At 48.9% G+C, this 24,536-nt stretch overlaps 1 protein-coding gene across 1 annotated transcript in view; it reads right to left on the reverse strand.

Moving 5' to 3' along the window:
- The window catches only part of LOC145338752 (pyruvate carboxylase, mitochondrial-like), a 247,177-nt gene that overhangs the window by 135,324 nt on the left and 87,317 nt on the right, over positions 1 to 24,536 (reverse strand). The window contains exons 4-8 of the mRNA XM_080183141.1: positions 24,254 to 24,438; positions 23,500 to 23,665; positions 14,710 to 14,855; positions 8,170 to 8,287; positions 4,723 to 4,874 (exon numbers count right to left, since the gene is read on the reverse strand). Coding sequence (XP_080039267.1) covers positions 4,723 to 4,874; positions 8,170 to 8,287; positions 14,710 to 14,855; positions 23,500 to 23,665; positions 24,254 to 24,438 — 767 coding nt within the window. The remainder of the gene's footprint in view (positions 1 to 4,722; positions 4,875 to 8,169; positions 8,288 to 14,709; positions 14,856 to 23,499; positions 23,666 to 24,253; positions 24,439 to 24,536) is intronic.

Here is a 24,536-nt window from a genome sequence, read left to right on the forward strand (position 1 = left end):
AGTGCGGCGACTGGTGGGATTTTCACTGTTACTTCATTGCAGTGTTAATGTAAGCCCACTTTCGAACAATATTCACAGGGAGGTGAAGACATAGTGGTATTATTGCTGGACTATTAATCCAGAAACTCAGCTAATTTCCGGGGACCCGGGTTCGAATCCCGCCACAGCAGATGGTGGGATTTGTATTCAATAAAAATAAAATCTGGAATTAAGAATCTCCTGATGACCCATTGTCAGAAAACCCATCTAGTTCACGAATGTCCTTTAGGGAAGGAAATCTGCCGTCCTTGCCCCGGTCTGGCCCACATGTGACTCCAGAGTCACAACGATGAGGCTGACTCTGAAATGCCCTCCAAGGGGCAACTAGGGATGGGCAATAAATGCTGACATGGAGATGCCGGCATCGGACAGGGGTAAACGCGGTAAGAAGTCTCACAACACCAGGTTAAAGTCCAACAGGTTTATTTGGAAGCAAAAGCCACTAGCTTTCGGAGCGCTGCTCCTTCGACAGGAGTTCTGTTCACAAACAGGGACATATCAAGGCCCAAACTCAATTTACAAAATAATGGTTGGAATGCGAGTCTTTACAGGTAATCAAATCTTAAAGGTGCAGACAATGTGAGTTGGGAGAGCATTAAGCACAGGTTAAAGAGATGTGTATTGTCTCCAGACAGGACAGTTAGTGGGGTTTTGCAAGCCCAGGCAAGTCGTGGGGGTTACAGATAGTGTGACATGAACCCAAGATCCCAGTTGAGGCCGTCCTCATGTGCGCGGAGACTGATAGCCAAGTTCCTCACACATGAGGTCAGCCTCAGCCAGGATCTTGGGTTCATGTCACACTATCTGTAACCCCCGTGACTTGCAACATCTCACTTACTGTCCTGTCTGGAGACAATACACATCTCTTTAACCTGTGCTTAACCCTGTGTCCACTCACATTGTCTGCACCTTTAAGACTTGATTAACCGTAAAGATTTGCATTCCAACCATTATTTTGTAGATTGAGTTTGGGTCTTTATAATGGCCTGTTTGTGAACAGATGGGTGGCACGGTGACACAGCGGGTTAGCACTGCTGCTTCACTGCTCCAGGGATCTGGGTTCGATTCCTGGCTCGGGTCACTGTCTGTGTGGAGTCTGCGCATTCTCCCCGTGACTGCGTGGGTTTCCCTCCGGCTGCTCCGGTTTCCTCCCACAGTCCAAAGATGTACGGGTTAGGTTAATCGGCTATGCTAAATTGCCCCTTAGTGTCCCAGGATGCGTAGGTTAGAGGTGATTAGCGGTAAGTGTGTAGGGGTATGGGGAGAGGGCCTGGGTGGGATTGTGGTCGGTGCAGACTCGCTGGGCCGAATGGCCTCTTTTTGCACTGCAGGGTTTCCACTATTCCATGATTTGGAACTCCCACTTACCCGACGAAGGGGCAGCGCTCCGAAAGATAGTGGATTTCGCTACCAAACAAACCTGTTGGACTTTAAGCTAGCGTTGTGAGACTTGTTCAGTAAATGCTAGCTGAGCCGGAATCGCCCGCGACTCACGAATCAATAATAAATAAATAAATGAATAATACAGGGGTCAGCTCCGAATATAAGTTTTCTTGGCCTTTTTAGTGAGTGGGGGAAGGAGTGAAGTGAGGGGGAGGGGGTGTGTCAGGAGTGGAGGGGTGGCTCTGTATAAAAGGACAGGCAAATTTATCTCCTCTGCTGATACCATGCTGACTAGCGCCCATCCACATCACACCAGGGATGACTAACTCCCAGGCAGGTTAAAGTGTGAACACCTTGTCAATGTATTAAGTTACGAAAGTTAAAGTTTAATTTATTACTCACAAGCAGGCTTAAATTAACACTGCAATGAAGCTACTGTGAAAATCCCCCCAGTCGCCACACTCTGGTGTCTGTTTGTTTAACACTGAGGGAGGATTTAGCACCGAACCAGCACACCTTTTGGGCTGGGTGAGGAAACCGGAGCGCCCGGAGGAAACCCACGCGGGCACGGGGAGAATGTGCAAACTCCGCGCAGACGTTGACCCGAGCCGGGGAATCGAACCCGGGTCTCTGGCGCTGTGATCGATTCCTGGCTTGAGACGCTGTCTGTGTGAAGTTTGGCCATTCTCATCTTTGGATCGTAAGTGTTTGCGTGGGTTTCTCCCTGGTGCTCCGGTTTCCTCCCACAGTCCAAAGATGGTGAATTAGCCACGCTAAATTCTCCCACAGTGTACCCGGGACTTGATGGATTGAGTTATAAGGAGAGGCTGGACAGACTGGGACATCTTTCTCTGGAGTGTAGAGGGGTGATCTTACGGAGGACTATAAAATAACGAGGGGCACAGATCAGCTAGATAGTCAATATCTTTTCCCCAAAGGTCGGGGAGTCTAAAACTAGAGGGTTTAAGGTGAGAGGGGAGAGATACAGAAGGGTCCAGAGGGGCAATTTTTTCGCACAGAGGGTGGTGAGTGTCTGGAGCGAGCTGCCAGAGGCAGTAGTAGAGGCGGGTACAGTTTTGTCTTTTAAAAAGACAGTTACATGGGTATAGAGGGATATGGGCCAAATGTGAGCAACTGGGACGAGCTTAGGGGTTTAAGAAAAAAGACGACATGGATAAGTTGGGCCAAAGGGCCTGTTTCCATGCTGTAAACCGCCATGACTCTACCCGATCAGATGCTGTTAAGTTACTGACTACAGAGGCAAGTTCAAATGTCGGAGCAGCATCGAATTATTCCGTGAGGATTATGTTGACGAGACAGTCTCCTGACCTCGTTGAGTGGCTTTACTTAGTCACCTTTCAAGTAATAAGTAAAAGACCCTTGAAAGCAAGGGCCTGTTAAATCGCGAACAGTGCCGGTCTATCTTGGCATCACATCCACGTGGTCACATTCCGCTCTCGCGCGTCCCAGGTCTGAACTCATTAAATGCCGACACCGAGAAAATGACAACACATAGGGCGGCACAGTGGGTTAGCACTGCTGCCTCACAGCACCAGGGGCCCGGGTTCGATTCCTGGCTTGGGTCACCGTCTGTGTGGAGTCTGCACATTCTCCCCGTGTCTGCTTGGGTTTTCTCGCAGTCCAAAGATGTGCAGGTTAGGTGGATTGGCCATGCTAAATTGTCCCTTAGGGTCCAAAGATGTGCAGGTTAGGTGGATTGGCCATGCTAAATTGCCCCTTAGGGTCCAAAGATGTGTAGGTTAGGTGGATTGGCCATGCTAAATTGCCCCTTAGTGCCCAAAGATGTGCAGGTTAGGTGGATTGGCCATGCTAAATTGTCCCTTAGGGTCCAAACATGTGTAGGTTAGGGGGATTGGCCATGCTAAATTGTCCCTTAGTGTCCAAAGATGTGCAGGTTAGGTGGATTGGCCATGCTAAATTGTCCCTTACTATCCAAAGATGTGCAGGTTAGGTGGATTGGCCATGCTAAATTGTCCCTTAGGGTCCAAAGATGTGTAGGTTAGGGGGATTGGCCATGCTAAATTGTCCCTTAGTGTCCAAAGATGTGTAGGTTAGGGGGATTGGCCATGCTAAATTGTCCCTTAGTGTCCAAAGATGTGCTGGTTAGGTGGATTGGCCATGCTAAATTGCCCCTTAGTGTCCAAAGATGTGCAGGTTAGGTGGATTGGCCATGCTAATTTGTCCCTTAGTGTCCAAAGATGTGTAGGTTAGGGGGATTGGCCATGCTAAATTGTCCCTTAGTGTCCAAAGATGTGCTGGTTAGGTGGATTGGCCATGCTAAATTGCCCCTTAGTGTCCAAAGATGTGCAGGTTAGGTGGATTGGCCATGCTAATTTGTCCCTTAGTGTCCAAAGATGTGCAGGTTAGGTGGATTGGCCATGCTAATTTGTCCCTTAGTGTCCAAAGATGTGCAGGTTAGGTGGATTGGCCATGCTAATTTGTCCCTTAGTGTCCAAAGATGTGCAGGTTAGGTGGATTGGCCATGCTAATTTGTCCCTTAGTGTCCAAAGATGTGCAGGTTAGGTGGATTGGCCATGCGTGTGGTCACAGTGGGGAAAGGACCTGGATAAAATGCTCCGTCGGTGCAGACCCGATGGAACGAATGGCCTCCTTCAGTATTGTCAATATTCTTCAGGAAAATATTACAGTATTGTCAACAGCTCAATGCAGATGGTGGTTGGGAAGGAGAGAAGGGGGAAGAGCCTGAAGTGATGGAGGGCAATATATCCACAAAATGTGTAACTCAGACGGTAATAAGCTCAAGGTATAACGCACAGGGACTGCTGTTATCTGTGTCCTGTAATGTGTGTCACAGACACACACACACACACACACACACACATGCATACACACATACGCAAACACACATATTCACACACACACACACACACGCATACACATACTCACACACACACATGCATAGACACATACACACATACACACATACATGCATACGCACATCCTCACACACACACACTCACACTCAAAACACACCTCACTCACACACTAACACACACACACACACTCACGCAAACTCACACACACACACACTCGCTCAGACACACACACTCGCTCAGACACACACACACACACACACACACACACACACACACACACACACACACACACACACACACACACACACACACACACACACACACACACACACACTCTCACACACAAAAATCCCTCCCCAAATTGTATGAAGTGCCAGAATGACCAGTGGGGAAGTAGCCCCTGGTTCTGGTGAGCATGCGGGAGGAAATGAGCGCTGCTTACCCGCTTTGCCAGCTTGACAGCGTCGGCGGTGAGCCGGTCCCTCAGGTGCTGATCCAGATGGGCGGCAGGGGCAATCTCCACTACCTTCTGGTGGCGCCGCTGGATGGAGCAGTCCCTTTCGTACAGGTGGATCACGTTGCCGTATTTATCACCTGGGGAAGCAGACATGGGTTTCAGTAACTCGAGACGGGGCGTCCCCCACCTCCCGCCATAGTTAATTCAACTGTACATTGCAGTCTGCGCCTGTAACCCACTGCAGTTCAGGAGAATGGCAGAGAACTTTATTGAGACATCTCAGATTCTGAGGGGACTTAACAGGGTTTAAGCTTCAATGTAGCCCTTCTTGTGACAATAACAAATCAACTTTAAATACCCTGGCTATGACACTACATTCTGCAAACTCTCCTATCTCCTATTCTTATTTATTTATGATATTGTTATATGCAGGTTAGGTGGATTGGCCATGCTAAATTGCCTCTTAGTGTCCAAAGATGTGTAGGTTAGGTAGATTGGCCATGCTAAATTGTCCCTTAGTGTCCAAAGATGCGCAGGTTAGATGGATTGGCCATGCTAAATTGTCCCTTAGTGTCCAAAGATGTGCAGGTTAGGAGGATTGGCCATGCTAAATTGCCCCTTAGTGTCCAAAGATGCGCAGGTTAGATGGATTGGCCATGCTAAATTGCCCCTTAGTGTCCAAAGATGTACAGGTTAGATGGATTGGCCATGCTAAATTGTCCCTTAGTGTCCAAAGATGCGCAGGTTAGATGGATTGGCCATGCTAAATTGCCCCTTAGTGTCCAAAGATGTACAGGTTAGATGGATTGGCCATGCTAAATTGCCCCTTAGTGTCCAAAGATGCGCAGGTTAGATGGATTGGCCATGCTAAATTGCCCCTTAGTGTCCAAAGATGTACAGGTTAGATGGATTGGCCATGCTAAATTGTCCCTTAGTGTCCAAAGATGTGCAGGTTAGGTGGATTGGCCATGCTAAATTGCCCCTTAGTGTCCAAAGATGTGCAGGTTAGGTGGATTGGCCATGCTAAGTTGTTTCTTAGTGTCCAAAGATGTGCAGGTTAGGTGGATTGGCCATGCTAAATTGCCCCTTAGTGTCCAAAGATGCGCCGGTTAGGTGGATTGGCCATGCTAAGTTGCCTCTTAGTGTCCAAAGATGCACAGGTTAGGTGGATTGGCCATGCTAAATTACCCCTCAGTGTCCAAAGATGTGCAGGTTAGGTGGATTGGCCATGCTAAATTGCTATTTAGTGTCCAAAGATGTGTAGGTTCAGTGGATTGGCATGGTAAATAGATGGCATGGTGGCACAGTGGTTAGCACTGCTGCCTCACAGTGCTAGGGACCTGGGTTTGATTCCTGGCTTGGGTCACTGTCTGTGTGGAGTTTGCACATTGTCCTGCGTCTGTGCAGGTTTCCTTCTGGTGCTCCAGTTCCCTCCCACAGTCTGAAAGCCGTGCTGGTTAGGCGCATTGACCCAAAGAGTCGCCGGAGTGGGGAATTTCACAGTAACTTCATTGCAGTGTTAATGTAAGCCTTACTTGTAACTAACATTAAATTGCCCCTTGGTGACTAAAGATGTGCAGGTTAGGAGGATAGGCCATGCTAAATTGCCTCTTAGTGTCCAAAGATGTGCAGGTTAGGAGGATAGGCCATGCTAAATTGTCCCTTGGTGTCCAAGGATGTGCAGGTTACGTGGATTGGCCATGCTAAATTGTCCCTTGGTGTCCAAGGATGTGCAGGTTAGGTGGATTGGCCATGCTAAATTGCCCTTTGATGTCTAAAGGTGTGCAGGTTAGGTGGATAGGCCATGCTAAATTGTCCCTTAATGTCAGGTAGATTAGCAGGGTAAACAGACGGTGTTACGGGGATAGGGCCTGTGGGCTTGTTGTCGGTGCAGTCTCGATGGGTCGAATGGCCTCCTGCACGTCGGGATCCTATGATCTGTGGGGTTGGTCACAGAAACAGGAGAGGAACAGGAAACTCGTTCGATAAGTGATGCACTCAGTAAAACCTCAGCATTAGAGTGGGGAGCAGCATTGTGGTGGAGGCAGCAATGGTTATAAATTCAGTGAAAAATCTTGTGTTGTCTTTTGAGTGTCTTCCGAGTTATCCTGATGTAAGTTCCGTGGCCTGAATGCTGACTTGTTCCTTTCTCCACAGACGCTGCCCCGGAAGGGGGGATTGTGCCTCACTAACTTGATTGAGTTTTGTGATGAAGATGATTGATGAGGGGAGGGCAGTGGATGTTGTCTACATGGACTTCAGTAAGTGACAAAGTCCCTCATGGCAGACTGGTGCAGAAGGTGAAATCGCAGTGGGATCAGGGGTGAGCTGGCAAGGTGGATACAAAACTGGCTCGGTCAGAGAAGACAGAGGGGAGCAGTGGAAGGGTGTGTTTCTGAATGGAGGGCTGTGACAAGTTCCTCAGGGATCAGTGTTGGGACCTTTGCTGCTTGTAATATATATAAATGATTTGGAGGAAAGTGTAACTGGCTTGATTAGTAAGTTTGTGAATGAAACAAAGGTTGGTGGATTTGTAGATAGCGATGAGGACCATCAGGGGATACAGCAGGATATAGATCGGTTGGAGACTTGGGTAGAGAGATGGCAGATGGAGTTTAATCCGGACAAATGTGAGGTGATGCATTTTGGAAGGTCTAATACAGATAGGAAATATACAGTAAATGGCAGAACCCTTAAGAGTATTGATAGGCAGAGGGATCTGGGTGTACAGGTACACAGGTCACTGAAAGTGGCAATGCAGGTGGAGAAGGCAGTCAAGAAGGCATACGGCATGCTTGCCTTCATCAGCCAGGGTATTGAATTTAAAAAGTGGCAAGTTATGTTGCAGCTTAGTTAGGCCGTACTTGGAATATAGTGTTCAATTCTGGTCGCCACACTACCAGAAGGATGTGGAGGCTTTGGAGGGTACAGAAAAGATTTACCAGGGTGTTGCCCCTGGTATGGAGGGGCATTAGCTATGAGGAGAGGTTGGAGAAACTTGGTTTGTTCTCACTGGAGGTTGAGGGGAGGCCTGATAGAAGTCTACAAGATTATGAGAGGCATGGACAGAGTGGACAGTCAGAAGCTTTTTCCCCCCAGGGTGGAAGAATCAATTACGCGGGGGGGCACAGGTTTAAGGTGCGAGGGGCAAGGTTTAAAGGAGATGTACGAGGCAAGTTTTTTTTACACAGAGGGTGGTGGGTGCCTGGAACTTGTTGCCGGGGGAGGGAGTGGAAGCGGATACGGTAGTGAGTTTTAAGGGGCGAATACATGAATGGGATGGGAATAGAGGGATATGGTCCCCGGAAGGGTAGGGGGTTTTAGTTCGGATGGGCAGAATGGCTTGGAGGGCCGGAGGGCCTGTTCCTGTGCTGTAATTTTCTTTGTTGACCCTCTGGGTATTTTCTGTTCGCTGCTGAATTACAGACTTACCGAGTATCTGTACTTCTATGTGCCTGGGCCTCTCGATGTACCGTTCGATGAAGAGCGCTCCGTTACCAAACGCGGACAAGGCCTCAGAGAACGCTCGCTGATAATTCTCCTCCAGCTCCTGCGGAGAACAACATTGGCGAGAAACTTACAGTGGCCGGTCTTCTCGCACTCCTGAACAGATCAAATCGAATTAAGCCCCGCGTTGGGGAACCAGAGCTGAAACCCCAAAGTGTGTACTCGACATTGAGGGGGAGAGATTAGCGTCGCCGCACCAGTTCACCAGACTCTCTATCTCACTCCTGACCTCCGTCTCGTCATTCTTTGAGACCCGACCCACCGCGGTGGTGTCGCCAGCACACTTGAAAATCGAGTTGGAGGGGAATTTGGCCACACGGTCATAGGTGTGTAAGGAGGGGGCTGAGAACACAGCCTTGTGGGGCAGCGGTGTTGAGGATGGAGGAGGTTTTGTTGTCTACCCTTACTGATTGTGGTCTGTGGGGTTAGGTAGGTCAGGATCCAGTCGCAGAGGGAGGTGGCGAGGCCCAACCAACGGAGTTTGGAGATGAGTTTCGTGGGAATAATGGTGTTGAAGGCAGAGCTACAGTCAATAAATAGGAGTCTGGCCTAGGTGTCCTTGTTATCTAGGTGTTCCAGGGTTGAGTGCAGGGCCAGGGAGATGGTGTCTGCTGTGGACCTGTTGTGGTGATAGGTGAACTGCAGTGGATCTAGAACCATAGAAAATTACAGCTCAGAAACAGGCCTTTTGGCCCTTCTTGTCTGTGCCGAACCATTTTTTGCCTAGTTCCCACTGACCTGCACTTGAACCATATCCCTCCACACCCCTCTCATCCATGAACCCGTTCAAGTTTTTCTTAAATGTTAAAAGTGACCCCGCATTTACCACTTTATCCGGCAGCTCATTCCACACTCCCACCACTCTCTGTGTGAAGAAGCCCCCCCCAACACTCCCCCCCACAATATTCCCTTTAAACTTTTCCCCCTTTCACCCTTAACCCATGCCCTCTGGTTTTTTTTCTCCCCTAGCCTCAGTGGAAAAAGCCTGCTTAAGAAGTTTAAGAAGGGGAACAGAGACTTCCCTGGGAATTATAGACCGGTGAGTCTTACTTCTGTTGTGGGCAAGGTTTTAGAAAAAATTATTAGGGATAGGATTTATAGTTATTTGGAGAGTAATGAATTGATTGGAGATAGTCAGCACGGTTTTGTGAAGGGTAGGTCATGCCTTACTAACCTTATTGAGTTTTTTTGAGAAAGTGACCAAAGAGGTGGATGGGGGTAAGGCAGTTGACGTGGTATATATGGATTTTAGTAAGGCGTTTGATAAGGTTCACCATGGAAGGCTTCTGCGGAAAATGCAGATGTATGGGATTGAGGGTGATTTAGGTAATTGGATCAGGAATTGGCTAGCAGATAGGAGACAGAGGGTGGTGGTTGATGTTAAGTATTCGTCATGGAGTTCAGTTACGAGTGGTGTGCCTCAGGGATCTGTTTTGGGGCCACTGCTGTTTGTAATTTTTATAAATGATCTGGATGAGGGTATAGTTGGGTGGATTAGTAAATTTGCTGATGACACCAAAGTCGGAGGAGTGGTAGATAGTGAGGAAGGGTGTCTTAGTTTACAGGGGGACTTGGACAAGTTGCAGAGCTGGGCCAAGAGGTGGCAGATGGAGTTTAATGTGGAAAAGTGTGAAGTAATTCACTTTGGCAGGAATAACAGATGTGTGGAGTATAGGGCTAACGGTAGGACTCTGAATAGTGTGGATGAACAGAGGGATCTAGGTGTATGTGTACATAGATCCCTGAAAGTTGGGAATCAAGTAGATAGGGTTGTTAGGAAGGCATATGGTGTCTTGGCGTTTATTGGTAGGGGGATTGAATTTAGGAGCCGCAGCATCATGTTGCAACTGTACACAGCTCTGGTGCGGCCGCACTTGGAGTATTGTGTGCAGTTCTGGTCCCCACATTATAGGAAGGATGTGGAGGCTTTGGAGAGGGTGCAGAGGAGGTTTACCAGGATGTTGCCTGGTATGGAGGGGAGGTCCTATGAGGACAGACTGAGGGATTTGAGGTTGTTTTCGTTAGAAAGAAGGCGGCTAAGAGGGGACCTTATTGAAACATACAAGATGATTAGAGGTTTAGATAGGGTGGATAGTGATAGCCTTTTTCCTCTGATGGAGAAAGCTAGCACGAGGGGGCATAGCTTTAAATTAAGGGGTGGTAGTTATAGGACGGATGTCAGGGGTAGGTTCTTTACCCAGAGGGTGGTGAGGGATTGGAATGCCCTGCCTGCTGCAGTTGTAAATGTGCCTAGTTTGGGGGCGTTTAAGAGATCCGTGGATAGGTTTATGGATGGAAAGGGATTGGTTTAGGTTAGAGGGTCATTGTTTTTTAACTGGTCGGCGCAACATCGTGGGCCGAAGGGCCTGTTCTGCGCTGTAATGTTCTATGTTCTATGTGCATTCACTCTATCTATACCAATCCCACCTTATACACCTCTATCAAATCTCCCCTCATTCTTCTACGCTCCAGGGAATAAAGTCCTAACCTATTCAATCTCTCAGTTTCTCAAGTCCTGGCAACATCCTCGTGAACCTTCTCTGCACTCTCTCAACCTTATTTACATCCTTCCTGTCACGAGGTGACCAAAACTGTACACAATACTCTAAATTCGGCCTCACCAATGCCTTATACAACCTGACCATAACACTCCAACTTTTCTACTCGATACTCTGATTTATAAAGGCCAATGTACCAAAAACACTCTTGACCACCCTATCCACCTGCGATGTCACTTTTAGGGAATTCTGTACCTGTATTCCCAGATCCCTCTGCACTCTTCAGGGTCCTACCATTTACCCTGTACGTTCTACTTTAGTTTGTCCTTCCAAAGTGCAATATCTCACACTTGTCTGCGTTAAATTCCATTTGCCATTTTTCAGCCCACTTTTCTAGTTGGTCCAAATCCCTCTGCAAGCGTCGAGAACCTCCCTCACTGTCCACTACTCCAAATCCAGGCAGGAATTGATTTGTGGAATGACGAACTTTTCGGAGCGCTCCGTAACGATGGATGACAGTCATTAAAGCAGCCTCCCTGGCCTTTTCTTTGGTACTGGGATGACGTCATCTTCTTGAAGCAGATAGGGACCTCGGGTTGGTGTAAAGAGAGGCTAAGGGTGTGTGCGGATACCCCTGATAGTTGGTCTGTGCAGGATCTGAGTGTCCATCTGGGTAACCCCCTCCACATCTGGGCCAGCCGCTCGGTTTGACCTTCAAGAAAGCTGACTTCTGCAATGGTGACCCCAGGGACAGGTTCATCCGAGGCTTCCGGGGGGGAAGGCCCACTCTCGCTGAGCTCTTGCTCAAATTGGGCGTAGAATGCATCGAGAAGGGGGCGCGTGGGAGCCGGTGATTGAACATGCCTTCATCCTGTAGCTTATTATGTCTTGCAGACCTTGTCATTGTCGGCGGGGGTCGGCGTGGCTAGCCTGGGACTCTAGCTCGGTCCGGTACTGTCTTTTGGCATCTATGATGGGCCTCCTTAGATCGTATCTTGCTTTCTTGCATAGCTCAGGGTCGCCTGACTTGAACGCCTGGACTTCAGCAAGCAGTGGATATCCCTGTTCGTCCATGGTTTCCAGTTGGGAAACATATAGAAAAACCACAGCACAAACAGGCCCTTCGGCCCACAAGTTGCGCCAATGATATCCCTACCTACTAGGCTTACATATAACCCTCACTTCTATTAAGTTCCATGTACTCATCCAGAAAGACCCTATCGAATTTGCCTCCACCACCACCGACAGCAGCCGATTCCACTCGCCCACCACCCTCTGGGTGAAAAACTTACCCCTGACATCTCCTCTGTACTTGCTCCCCAGCACCTTAAACCTGTGTCCTCTCGTAGCGACCATTTCAGCCCTGGGAAATAGCCTCCGAGAATCCACCCTCTCTATACCTCTATCAGGTCACCTCTCATCCTTCGTCTCTCTCGAAGGAGAAAAGACCCAGTTCCCTCACCCTATCCTCATGAGGCGTGCCTCCCAATCCAGGCAACATCCTTGTAAATCTCCTCTGCACCCTCTCAACAGCTTCCACATCCCTTCCTGTAGTGAGGCGACCAGAACTGAGCACATGGATTTGCTTCTTTGGCGCTCACTCTTCTACACACTGACTATGAAGTCAGTTACTGTAGAGGCGTACTCATTCAAGCTGGTCGCAGATTTGTTTAAATATTGACCAGGCTGACTCCAAGCAGGAGATCATCTGATTCTTCAGGCCAACACCGCATGGCTCTCTTTGACGGATTCTCCCGTTTCGGTTTTTTGCTGGGGGCAGGAGCTGATTTGCCAAAGCGTGTGCGGGCGATAGAGCGGTAGACATATTTGGTATTTGTGTGGCAGAGGGGTCTAGGATTGGGGCCTTTGGTGGAACAGGAGTTGGTGGCGACTTGGTAGGACGCTCTTGAGCTTGGCCTGGTGGAGGTCCCCCGCCACAATGAACAATATTCCATCTCAAGGCTATTCTGAGTGGTGTATATTTCGTCCAGTGCGATCTTCACATGGGGTATAAATCGCTGTCAAGAGGTGAATTCCGTGGAAGGTAGTAGGGGCGGCATTTTAGCATCAGGTAATCTAGGTCCCTGCTAACCTATCTCAATTAGTTCCAATTTAAGCAATAATCCTCTTAGGGATTTAAACTCCTCTTCAAAACCAGTTAGCAACACACAGATGTTTTTCACTGTTTAACAGTTCTCGGGCCCCTGGACACCTCTGGAGAGAAAGAGAGGGAGAGAAAGACAGAGAGAGAGAGACAAAGAGAGAGAGACAAAGAGAGACACCTGCCATCTAGAGAGAGAGAGAGAGAAAAATAGCTCTTGCTTCTTCCAGAACAAGACAGAAACCGCTTGCTTTTCCCTGTAAACTTAACTCCTCCCATGAGTGTACAACTTAACTTGTCAATCAACCGAATCAAACCCTACTCTGAAAACCCCCGGGGAAAATTCTAAATGAAGGGAAAAAAAAATTCATGAACTCGAAAAGCCTCCTTCTGCAAGGTGCGGAGATACCGGTGTCGGCCTGGGGTAAACACAGTCAGAAGTCTCACAACACATGAGGTTAAAGTCCAACAGGTTTGTTTGGTAGCAAAAGCCACTAGCTTTCGGAGCGCCGCTCCTTTGTCAGGTGAGTGGGGAGTTCTGATCACAAACAGGGCAGATAAAGGCACAGACAGTTTACAGAATAATGATCAGAATGTGAGTTTAAAAGATTTAAATGATTCAAAGATTCGCATTCTAATCAGTATTCTGGAAACTGTGTGTGCCTTTATACGTTTGTGATCAGAACTCCCCACTCTCCTGATGAAGGAGCAGTGTTCTGAAAGCTAGTGGTGTTTACTACCAAATAAACCTGTTGGACTTTAACCTGGTGTTGTGAGACTTCTTACCGTGTTTACCCCTGCACAGTAAGAAATCTGACAACACCAGGTTAAAGTCCAACTGATTTATTTGATAGTAAACTATTGGTAGGGGGATTGAATTTAGGAGTCGCAGCGTTATGTTGCAACTGTACACAACTCTGGTGCGGCCGCACTTGGAGTATTGTGTGCAGTTCTGGTCCCCACATTACAGGAAGGATGTGGAGGCTTTGGAGAGGGTGCAGAGGAGGTTTACCAGGATGTTGCCTGGTATGGAGGGGAGGTCCTATGAGGAGAGACTGAGGGATTTGGGGTTGTTTTCGTTAGAAAGAAGGCGGCTAAGAGGGGATCTTATTGAAACATATAAGATGATTAGAGGTTTAGATAGGGTGGACAGTGATAGCCTGTTTCCTCGGATGGAGAAAGCTAGCACAAGGGGGCATGGCTTTAAATTAAGGGGTGGTAGTTATAGGACGGATGTCAGGGGTAGGTTCTTTACCCAGAGGGTCGTGAGGGATTGGAATGCCCTGCCTGCTGCAGTTGTAAATGCGCCTAGTTTGGGGGCGTTTAAGAGATCCGTGGATAGGTTTATGGATGGAAAGGGATTGGTTTAGGTTAGAGGGTCATTGTTTTTTAACTGGTCGGCGCAACATCGTGGGCCGAAGGGCCTGTTCTGCGCTGTAATGTTCTATGTTCTAAACTCACAAGCTTTCGGGGTTTGCCCCTTCGTCAGGTGAATGGAGAGTTCTGGCCTCAGACAGAGCAGATAACAGCACAGACAGTTTACAGGTTACTGATTAGAAACTGGTTGGACTTAAACCTGGTGTTGTCAGACCTCTTACTGTGTTTACCCCAGTCCAACGCCGGCATCTCCACATCTCTAGCCCGGCACTGCAGGGATTCTATGATTCAATTCTGTGTCAATGGCAGGTTGAGTCCAGGGACTGTCTCATTTCCATGGCTCGTGTCCCTGTCTTCCCTTTGGTGTCCGACATTGTTAATTCACATTACGCAGAAGCAGCAGTAAATCGTACTAAATTAGCCCTTTGGCAATTTGGCTTCCAAAGTGGTTTTTGAAGGCAGCACCCTGATGTTTCGACGCCAGCTTACCTCATAGTTGTTAACCACTCTCATGCCTCTGCCACCACCTCCGTACGCAGCCTTGAAGATGATCGGATAGCCGTACGTCTTGGCAAATTCCTGGGCCTGTGTCAAAGACGTGATGGGCGTAGCGGTGCCTGGCACAACCGGCACACCTGGAGAGCGAAAGGACAGCGAGATGGCGTAATGTCACACAAGTGTCGAACACCTGGCTACACACAGCACGAGGTACAAAGGGCGGCACGCTGGCACAGCGGGTTAGCACTGCTGCCTCACGGCGCCAGGGACCCGGGTTCGATTCCCGGCCTGGGTCACCGTCTGCGTGGAGTCCGCACGTTCTCCCCCGTGTCCGCGTGGGTTTCCTCCGGGTGCTCCGGTTTCCTCCCACAGTCCAGAGATGTGCAGGTTAGGTGGATTGGCCATGCTAAATTGCCCCTTAGTGTCCAAAGATGTGCAGGTTTGGTGGATTGGCCATGCTAAATTGCCCCTTAGTGTCCAAATTTGTGCAGGTTCGGTGGATTGGCCATGCTAAATTGCCCCTTAGTGTCTAAAGATGTGTAGGTTAGGTGGATTGGCCATGCTAAATTGCCCCTTAGTGTCCAAATTTGTGCAGGTTCGGTGGATTGGCCATGCTAAATTGCCCCTTAGTGTCTAAAGATGTGCAGGTTCGGTGGATTGGCCGTGCTAAATTGCCCCTTAGTGTCCAAAGATGTGCAGGTTTGGTGGATTGACCATGCTAAATTGCCCCTTAGTGTCCAAAGATGTGCAGGTTCGGTGGGTTGGCCATGCTAAATTGCCCCTTAGTGTCCAAAGATGTGCAGGTTTGGTGGCTTGGCCATGATAAAGTGCCCTTTAGTGTCTGAAGGTGTGTAGGTGAGGGGTGATCTTACAGAGGTCTATAAAATAATGAGGGGCACAGGTCAGCAAGATCGACACCTTTTTCCAAAGGTAGGGGAGTCTAAAACTAGAGGGCGTCGGTTTAAGGTGAGAGGGGAGAGATACAAAAGGATCCAGAGGGGCAGTTTTCTCACACAGAGGGTGGTGAGTGTCTGGAACGAGCTGCCAGAGGCATTAGTAGAGGCGGGTACAGTATTTGTCTTTTAAAAAGTATTTAGACAGTTACATGGGTATAGAGGGATATGGGCCAAACGCGGGCAATTGGGACTAGCTTAGGGGTTTAAAGAAAAGTGTGGTATGGAGAAGCTGGGCCAAAGGGCCTGTTTCCATGCTGTAAACCTCTATGACTCTACATTAGGTGGATTGGCCATGTTAAATTGCCCCTTAGTGTCCAAAGCTGTGCAGGTTAGGTGCACTGGAGCAACTGGGGTACTGCGTGCACGCAACTGAAGTACGGTGTGCAGTTTTGGACACCGCATTTCCAAAAGGATATATTGGTCTTGGAGGGAGTGTAGAGGAGGTTCACCAGGCTGATAGCGGAGATGAGGGGCTTGGACTATGAAGAGAGACTAAATAGACTGGGTCTGTACTCGTTGGAGTTTAGAAGGATGAGGGGGGATCTTATAGAGACTTACAAGATAATGAAGGCGATGGATAGGGTAGAGGTAGAGAGATTCTTCCCGCTTAGAAAGGACAGCAGGACTAGGGGGCACAGCCTCAAGATAAGGGGGGGGGGCAGTTTAGATCGGAGTTGAAGAGGAACTTCTTCACTCAAAGGGTGGTGAATCTCTGGAATTCTCTGCCCGTTGAAGTGCTGGAGGCTGCCTTGTTGAATATATTGAAGTCACGGGTAGATAGGTTTCTGATAGACAGGGGAATTAAGGGAGAAAGCGGGAAAGTGGAACTGATCCACTTCAGATCAGCCATGATCTTATTGAATGGCGGGGCAGGCTCAAAGAGCTAGATGGCCCTACTCCTGCTCCTATTTCTTATGTTCTTATGGGCCATGTTAACTTGCCCCTTCTTGTCAGGGGGTTAGTAGGGGAAATAGGCAGGGTTATGGGGATGGGGCCTGGGTGGGATTGTGATTGGTGCCGACCCGATGGGCCGAATGGCCTCCGTCCGCACTGTAGGGATTCTACGATCCTGCAATTCGAAGGGCACTCAGGCTTCAAAGCTTGAATTACTTGTGCACAAGTGAGAACACAGCACAGCGCAAAGCATTTCAAGGTGGTCTTCATACAGAAAATGGAACCGTTATCGTTCACCGTATCTTGCTCTTTGGAATTTTGTGATGGCAAAGGTCTTATTTGCATCCTGTGGCCCAAGGCTGGAAACACAGTGTTTCTGGAACTAACACAAGGTTTAGATTAGTCACTTATCCTCACTGCAGAAGCGTTGGCCTCACTGAAGGCCTTGTTGGCTAATAATTATTATCCATTACTTAACAAGAGTAGATTGTCATAACTTAATTTCCACAATTGTTGCAGCTTAATGCTTCCACACCACCATCTGTGGTTTTTAACTGCTTTTAACTATAGTTTCACTATATTTACTGCTTTATTTGAAGTGTGTCTCCTTAATCCTGTAGAGCAAAATGAATTAAATACTTCGCCATAGTTGTAATTGTAACTTATTTACACAAGGATGGTCTCTCCTCGCGGAGGGACTCTCATAGCAGCAGTCAGGCCATTCAGCCCATCGGGTCTGTACCCGCCAATTCAGTATGATCGCTACTGATCGGACACTTACACTGCCTTTTCCGCCCACTCTCCCCTTTTGTTAATCGGAAATCTATCAATCTCTGCTTGCAACACACTCAATGACTGACCTTCCACAGCCCTCTGGGGGAAAGAACGGCGAAGATTCATCACCCGCTGTGTGAAGAAATCTCCCCTCATCTCAGGCCCAAGTGGCATCCCCCTTTACCCTCATTTATTGGTAGGGGGATTGAATTTAGGAGTCGTAGCGTTTTGTTGCAACTGTACACAGCTCTGGTGCGGCCGCACTTGGAGTACTGTGTGCAGTTCTGGTCCCCACATTACAGGAAGGATGTGGAGGCTTTGGAGAGGGTGCAGAGGAGGTTTACCAGGATGTTGCCTGGTATGGAGGGGAGATCCTATGAGGAGAGGCTGAGGGATTTGGGGTTGTTTTCGCTGGAAAGAAGGCGGCTAAGAGGGGATCTTATTGAAACATATAAGATGATTAGAGGTTTAGATAGGGTGGATAGTGATAGCCTTTTTCCTCTGATGGAAAAATCTAGCACGAGGGGGCATGGCTTTAAACTAAGGGGGGGTAGTTATAGGACTGATGTCAGGGGTAGGTTCTTTACCCAGAGGGTGGTGAGGGATTGGAATGCCCTGCCTGCTGCAGTTGTAAATGCGCCTAGTTTGGGGGCGTTTAAGAGGTCTGTGGACAGGTTTATGGACGAAAAGGGATTGGTTTAGGTTAGTGGGTTATTGTTGTTTTTTTTTTAACTGGTCGGCGCAACATCGTGGGCCGAAGGGCCTGTTCTGCGCTGTAATGTTCTATGTTCATATTGTGCCCCTTGGTTCCAGACTCCCCAACCAAGGGGGAAACCTCTTACCCGCATCTACCCCTGCCCATTATAGAATCATAGAATACCACAGTGTAGAAAGGGGGCCATTTGTCCCATCGAGTCTGCATCAACCACAATCCCCCCCAGGCCCTATCCCCATAACCCCTATGCATTTACCCTAGCTAGCCCCCCGGGTTAATTTAGCATGCCAAATTCATGTTAATCCAGAATGGATTGAATGTATTCAACAGGTGGCTGGATATAGCACTTGGGGTGAACGGGATCAAAGATTATGGGGAGAAAGTGGGATTAGGTTGTTGAGTTGGACAATCAGCCATGATGGTGATGATTGGCAGAGTAGGCTCGAAGGGCCAAATGGCCTCCTCCTGCTCCTACCTTCTATGTTTCTTTGAGAGCTTCAAGTTTTCAGGCGTCCAGATCACCAACAACCTGTCCTAGTCCCCCCCCCACGCCAACACTATAGTTAAGAAAGCCCCACCAACGCCTCTACTTTCCCAGAAGACTAAGGAAATTTGGCATGTCCGCTGCAACTCTCACCAAATTTTACAGGTGCCCCATAGAAAGCATCCTTTCCGGATGTATCACAGCTCGGTCTGGGCTCCTGCTCTGCCCAAGACCGCAAGACACTACAAAAATTCGTGCATGTAGCCCAGTCCATCACTCAAATCCCAACCACTGGCTCTGTCTACACTTCCCACTGCATTGGGAAAAGCAGCTCGGATATTCTCTCTTCCACCGTCTTCCAACGGAAAAGAGATACAAAACTATAGGTTCATGTACCAACCTACTGAAGAACAGCTTCTTCCCTGCTGCTGTCAGACTTTTGAATGGACCTACCTCGCATTAAGTTGATCTTTCTCTACACCCTGGCTGTGACTGTAACACTACATTCTGCACCCTCTCCTTCACTATGAACGGTATGCCTTGTCTGTGTACAGTACAAGAAAAAATACTTTTCACTGTATACTAATACATGTGACAATAATTCAGATCAAACCCTGGGGGGGGTTACCATTAGCCAGAAACTAGAAACTGGAACAGCCATGTAAGTACCATAGCATCAGATCAAGGAAAGTCAGAGGCCGGGACTCCTGTGTCAAGTAACACACCTCCTGACTCCCCAAATCTACAAGGACACAAGTCAGGAGTGTGATGGGACACTCCCCACTCGCCTGGATGGGTGCGGCTCCCAACAACACTCGAGAAGCTCGACACCATCCAGGACAAAGCAGCCCCGCTCGATCGGCACGCTAACCACAAACACTCACTCCCTCCACCACCGACGCACAGTGACAGCAGTGTGTACCATCTACAAGATGCACTGCAGCGACTCGCCAAGGCTCCTTCGCCAGCCCCTTTCCAACTGGCATTGTCAGCACTGCTGCTTCACAGCGCCAGGGGCCCAGGTTTGATTCCTGGCTTACGTCACTGTGTGCGTGGAGTTTGCAAGCTCTCCCCTTGTCTGCGTGGGTTTTCTCCCTGCGCTCCGGTTTCCTCCCACAGCCCAAAGATAAATTGTCCCTTAGCGAGCAAAACTGTGTAAATTAGGTGGATTGGCCGTGCTAAATTGCCCCTTAGTGTCCAAAGATGTGCAGGTTAGGTGGATTGGCCATGCTAAATTGCCCCTTAGTGTCCCAAAGATGTGTAGGTTAGGTGGATTGGCCATGCTAAATTGTCCCTTAGTGTCCAAAGATGTGCGGGTTAGGTGGATTGGCCATGCTAAATTGTCCCTTAGTGTCCAAAGATGTGCAGGTTAGGTGGATTGGCCATGCTAAATTGTCCCTTAGTGTCCAAAGATGTGCAGGTTAGGTGGATTGGCCATGCTAAATTGTCCCTTAGTGTCCAAAGATGTGTAGGTTAGGTGGATTGGCCATGCTAAATTGTCCCTTAGTGTCCAAAGATGTGTAGGTTAGGTGGATTGGCCATGCTAAATTGCCCCTTAGTGTCCAAAGATGTGTAGGTTAGGTGGATTGGCCAGGCTAAATTGCCTCTTAGTGTCCAAAGATGCGCAGGTTAGGTGGATTGGCCATGCTAAATTGCTCCTTAGTGTCCAAAGATGTGCAGGTTAGGTGGATTGGCCAGGCTAAATTGCTCCTTATTGTCCAAAGATGTGCAGGTTAGGTGGATTGGCCATGCTAAATTGCCCCTTAGTGTCCAAAGATGTGCAGGTTAGGTGGATTGGCCATGCTAAATTGTCCCTTAGTGTCCAAAGATGTGTAGGTTAGGTGGATTGGCCATGCTAAATTGCCCCTTCGTGTCCAAAGATGTGCAGGTTAGGTGGATTGGCCATGCTAAATTGCTCCTTAGTGTCCAAAGATGCGCAGGTTAGGTGGATTGGCCATGCTAAATTGTCCCTTAGTGTCCAAAGATGTGTAGGTTAGGGTGGATTGGCCATGCTAAATTGCCCCTTAGTGTCCAAAGATGTGCAGGTTAGGTGGATTGGCCATGCTAAATTGTCCCTTAGTGTCCAAAGATGTGCAGGTTAGGTGGATTGGCCATGTTAAATTGCCCCTGAGTGTACTCGAACAGGTGCCGGAGCGTGGCGACTAGGGGATTTTCACAGTAACTTCATTGCAGCGTTAATGTGAGCCTACCCGTGACACTGATAAATAAAGTTTCAGTGCTGGCCACAGGCTGAATACTGCGCTCAGACACGTGATTTGTTGTAAACCTTGACACTTGATGAAATGGGAAGTCGGAGGTGAGCAGTGTTGTGGTTTACGATGAAGCAGTGTTGGCATGGTGCCTATCAGATGGGCACCGTGTCACTGAACAGCGTGTCTGCTGGCCTTAGATCTCTGTGCCGCATTTGCACTTCCACCTCATTTCTTCCACGGGGCGTGGGTGTCGCTGGCAAGACCAACATTTGCCGCCCATCCAGGAGACGGTGGGTTGTCCTTCCTGAGCCCACTGTCGTCCAGGTACACCCACAGTGCTGCCAGGGAGAGACTTTGACCCAGCGACAATGAAGGAACGGTGGCATATTTTCGAAGTCTGTTTGGAAGGGCTGGCTCTGTTCCCAGGTACCTGCTGCGCTGACCCTTCTTGATCATGGCAGCCATGGTTTTCACAGAATCCCTACAGTTCAGAAGGAGGCCATTTGGCCCATCAATTCTGCACCGACTCGCCGACAGAGCAACCCACCCAGACCCTGCTTTTTTCACCTTGGCTAATCTCCCTAGCCGGAACATCTTGGGACATTAAGTGGCAACTTAGCATGGCCAATCCACCTAACCTGCACATCTTTGGACACTAAGGGGCAATTTAGCATGGCCAATCCACCTAACCTGCACATCTTTGGACACTAAGGGGCAATTTAGCATGGCCAATCCACCTAACCTGCACATCTTTGGACACTAAGGGGCAATTTAGCATGGCCAATCCACCTAACCTACACATCTTTGGACACTAAGGGACAATTTAGCATGGCCAATCCACCTAACCTGCACATCTTTGGACACTAAGGGACAATTTAGCATGGCCAATCCACCTAACCTGCACATCTTTGGACACTAAGGGGACAATTTAGCATGGCCAATCCACCTAACCTGCACATCTTTGGACACTAAGGGGCAATTTAGCATGGCCAATCCACCTAACCTGCACATCTTTGGACACTAAGGGGCAATTTAGCATGGCCAATCCACCTAACCTGCACATCTTTGGACACTAAGGGACAATTTAGCATGGCCAATCCACCTAACCTGCACATCTTTGGACACTAAGGGGACAATTTAGCATGGCCAATCCACCTAACCTGCACATCTTTGGACACTAAGGGGCAATTCAGCATGGCCAAACGACCTAACCTGCACATCTTTGGACAGTAAAGGACAATTCAGCATAGCCAACCCACCTAATCTACACATCTTTGGATATTAAGGGGCAATTTAACATGGCCAATCCCTCTAACCTGCGCATGTTTGGATATTAAGGGGCAATTTAGCATGGCCAATCCACCTAACTTGCTCACATTTTGAGTGGGGGAGGAAACCGGAGCACCCGGAGGAAACCCACGCAGAAACGGGGACAACATGCAAACTCTGCCAGGTCGAATTTGAACCCGGGTCCCTGGCGCCGGGAGCTAAACACTGGGCCTTTGTGCTGCAATAGTTGTGGCCCAGCCTATGATTAACACAGTTCCAGCAGAACCTCCCTGCCTCTTACACTCCATGCTTTGGCCAATGAATGAAAGGATCCCATCGGGGAGATGATGGCCTCGTGGCATTATCGCTCGAGTACTAATCCAGGAACACGACAGCGAACGGCGGGACTTTATTGTATCTTTACCACAAGCTCTCTCGGGGTGGGGTGAAGGAACATAGACTGCAAACAAGAACACTAACATATAGAATTATAGAACACCACAGCACAGAAAGAGGACCTTTGGCCCGTCTTGGTTGTGCCAAACCATTTTTCTGTCTAGTCCCACTGACCTGCACTTGACCATATCCCTCCACACCCCTCTCATCCCTGAACCCGTCCAAGTTTCTCTTAAATGTTAAAAGTGACCCCACATTTATCTGGCAGCTCATTCCACACCCCCACCACTCTCTGCGTGAAGCCCCCCCCCCTAATATTCCCTTTAAACTTTTCCCCCTTCACCCTTAACCCATGTCCTCTAGTTTTTTTTCTCCCCTCGCCCCAGTGGAAAAAGCCTGCTTGCATTCACTCTTTCTACACCCATCTCACCTTATGCACCTCTATCAAATCTCCCCTTATCCTTCTGCGCTCCAGGGAATAAAGTCCGAACCCATTCAACCTTTCTCCGTAACTCAGTTTCTCAAGTCCCGGCCACATCCTTCTCTGCACTCTTTCAACCTTATCGATAGAGGTTTATGAGATGATGAGGGGGGATTGATAGAGTGGACGTGCAGAGACTATTTCCTCGGGTGGATGTAGCTGTTACTAGGGGGCGTAACTATAAGGTTCACGGTGGGAGATATAGGAGGGATGTCCTAGGTAGATTCTTCACTCAGAGAGTGGTTGGGGTGTGGAATGGACTGCCTTCTGTGAAAGTTGGACACTTTGGGAACTTTCAAGCGGCTATTGGATAGGCACATGGAGCACACCAGAATGGTCGGGAGTGGGATAGCTTGATCTTGGGTTTGGACATAGCTCGGCACAACATTGACGGCCGAAGGGCCTGGACTGTGCTGGAATGTTCTATCCTTCCTGTAATTAGGTGACCAAAACTGCACACAGTACTGCAAATTCGGCCTCGCCAATGTCTTATACAACCTCACCACAACTCTTGTACTCAATGCTTTGATTTATCAAGGCCAATGTGCCAACTGGTTGGAGAATAACTGGGTAGAGAATAACAGTGATGTGATAGGTACCGGCTTCGATAGCGATGGCCCGAGCTTCCACCTTGTCGCCCATTCTCCGTACCACTTCTGGGCTGGGTCCAATGAAACGCACCCCTGCATCCACGCAGGCCTGTGCAAAGTCCGCTCGCTCCGACAGAAATCCATAACCGGGGTGAATCGCATCCACCTCGTTTTCCTAAACACGAGCAAAACAGACGCCATTTAAACCTTCAAGCTTATTTTATCAGCGTCACAAGTCGGCTTACGTTAACACTGCGATGAAAACTCCCCGAGCCGCGCCCGTTCGGGTAACCTCACCAAGCACGTCTTTCGGACTGTGGGGGGGAGACCAGAGCACCCGGAGGAAACCCACGCAGGCACGGGGAGAATGTGCAGACTCCGCACAGACAGTGACCCAAGCCGGGAATCGAACCTGGGTCACTTGGCGCCGTGAGGCAGCAGTGCTAACCCGCTGTGCCACCGTGTCGCCCAATCTCTGGAATCGAGAATCTACTGATGACCCGCTGTTGGAAAAAAAAACCCACCTTTAGGGAAGGAAATTTGCCGCCCTGACCCCCGGTCTGGCCTCCACGTGACTCCAGAGCACAGCAATGGGGTTGACTCTCAACCGCCCTTCCAAGGGGCAACTAGGGATGGGCAATAAATGACCCAGGCAGCGACGCCCGTGTCCCAGGAATGAATAATTAAAGAAGGGTGGGACTTTTATGAGTCTAATGGAAAAAGTAAACACTGCAGGTCATTAACAGGCCAATAAAACCCTTACCTTGGCAACTTTAATGATGTCAGGAATGTGTAAGTAGGCTTGAACGGGAGGTAGACCTTTCCCAATCAGATAGGCTTCATCAGCTTTCTGCCTGTGCATCTGCCCCGTGTCCTGCTCCGAGTAGACCGCCACGGTGCGAATGCCGAGCTCAGTGCAAGCACGGAACACGCGGATCGCAATCTCGCCTGATCGGGGGAGTGAAGACAGGACAGTGTTACACAGCAGCACAGGCCATTCAGCCCCTCCAACCTGTTCCGTCCCATCGTTAGGTTGATTGACCATT

This window comes from Carcharhinus amblyrhynchos, unplaced genomic scaffold, assembly GCF_965287045.1.
Source record: "Carcharhinus amblyrhynchos unplaced genomic scaffold, sCarAmb.v2.hapA chromosome_162, whole genome shotgun sequence".
NCBI classification, from domain to species: domain Eukaryota; kingdom Metazoa; phylum Chordata; class Chondrichthyes; order Carcharhiniformes; family Carcharhinidae; genus Carcharhinus; species Carcharhinus amblyrhynchos.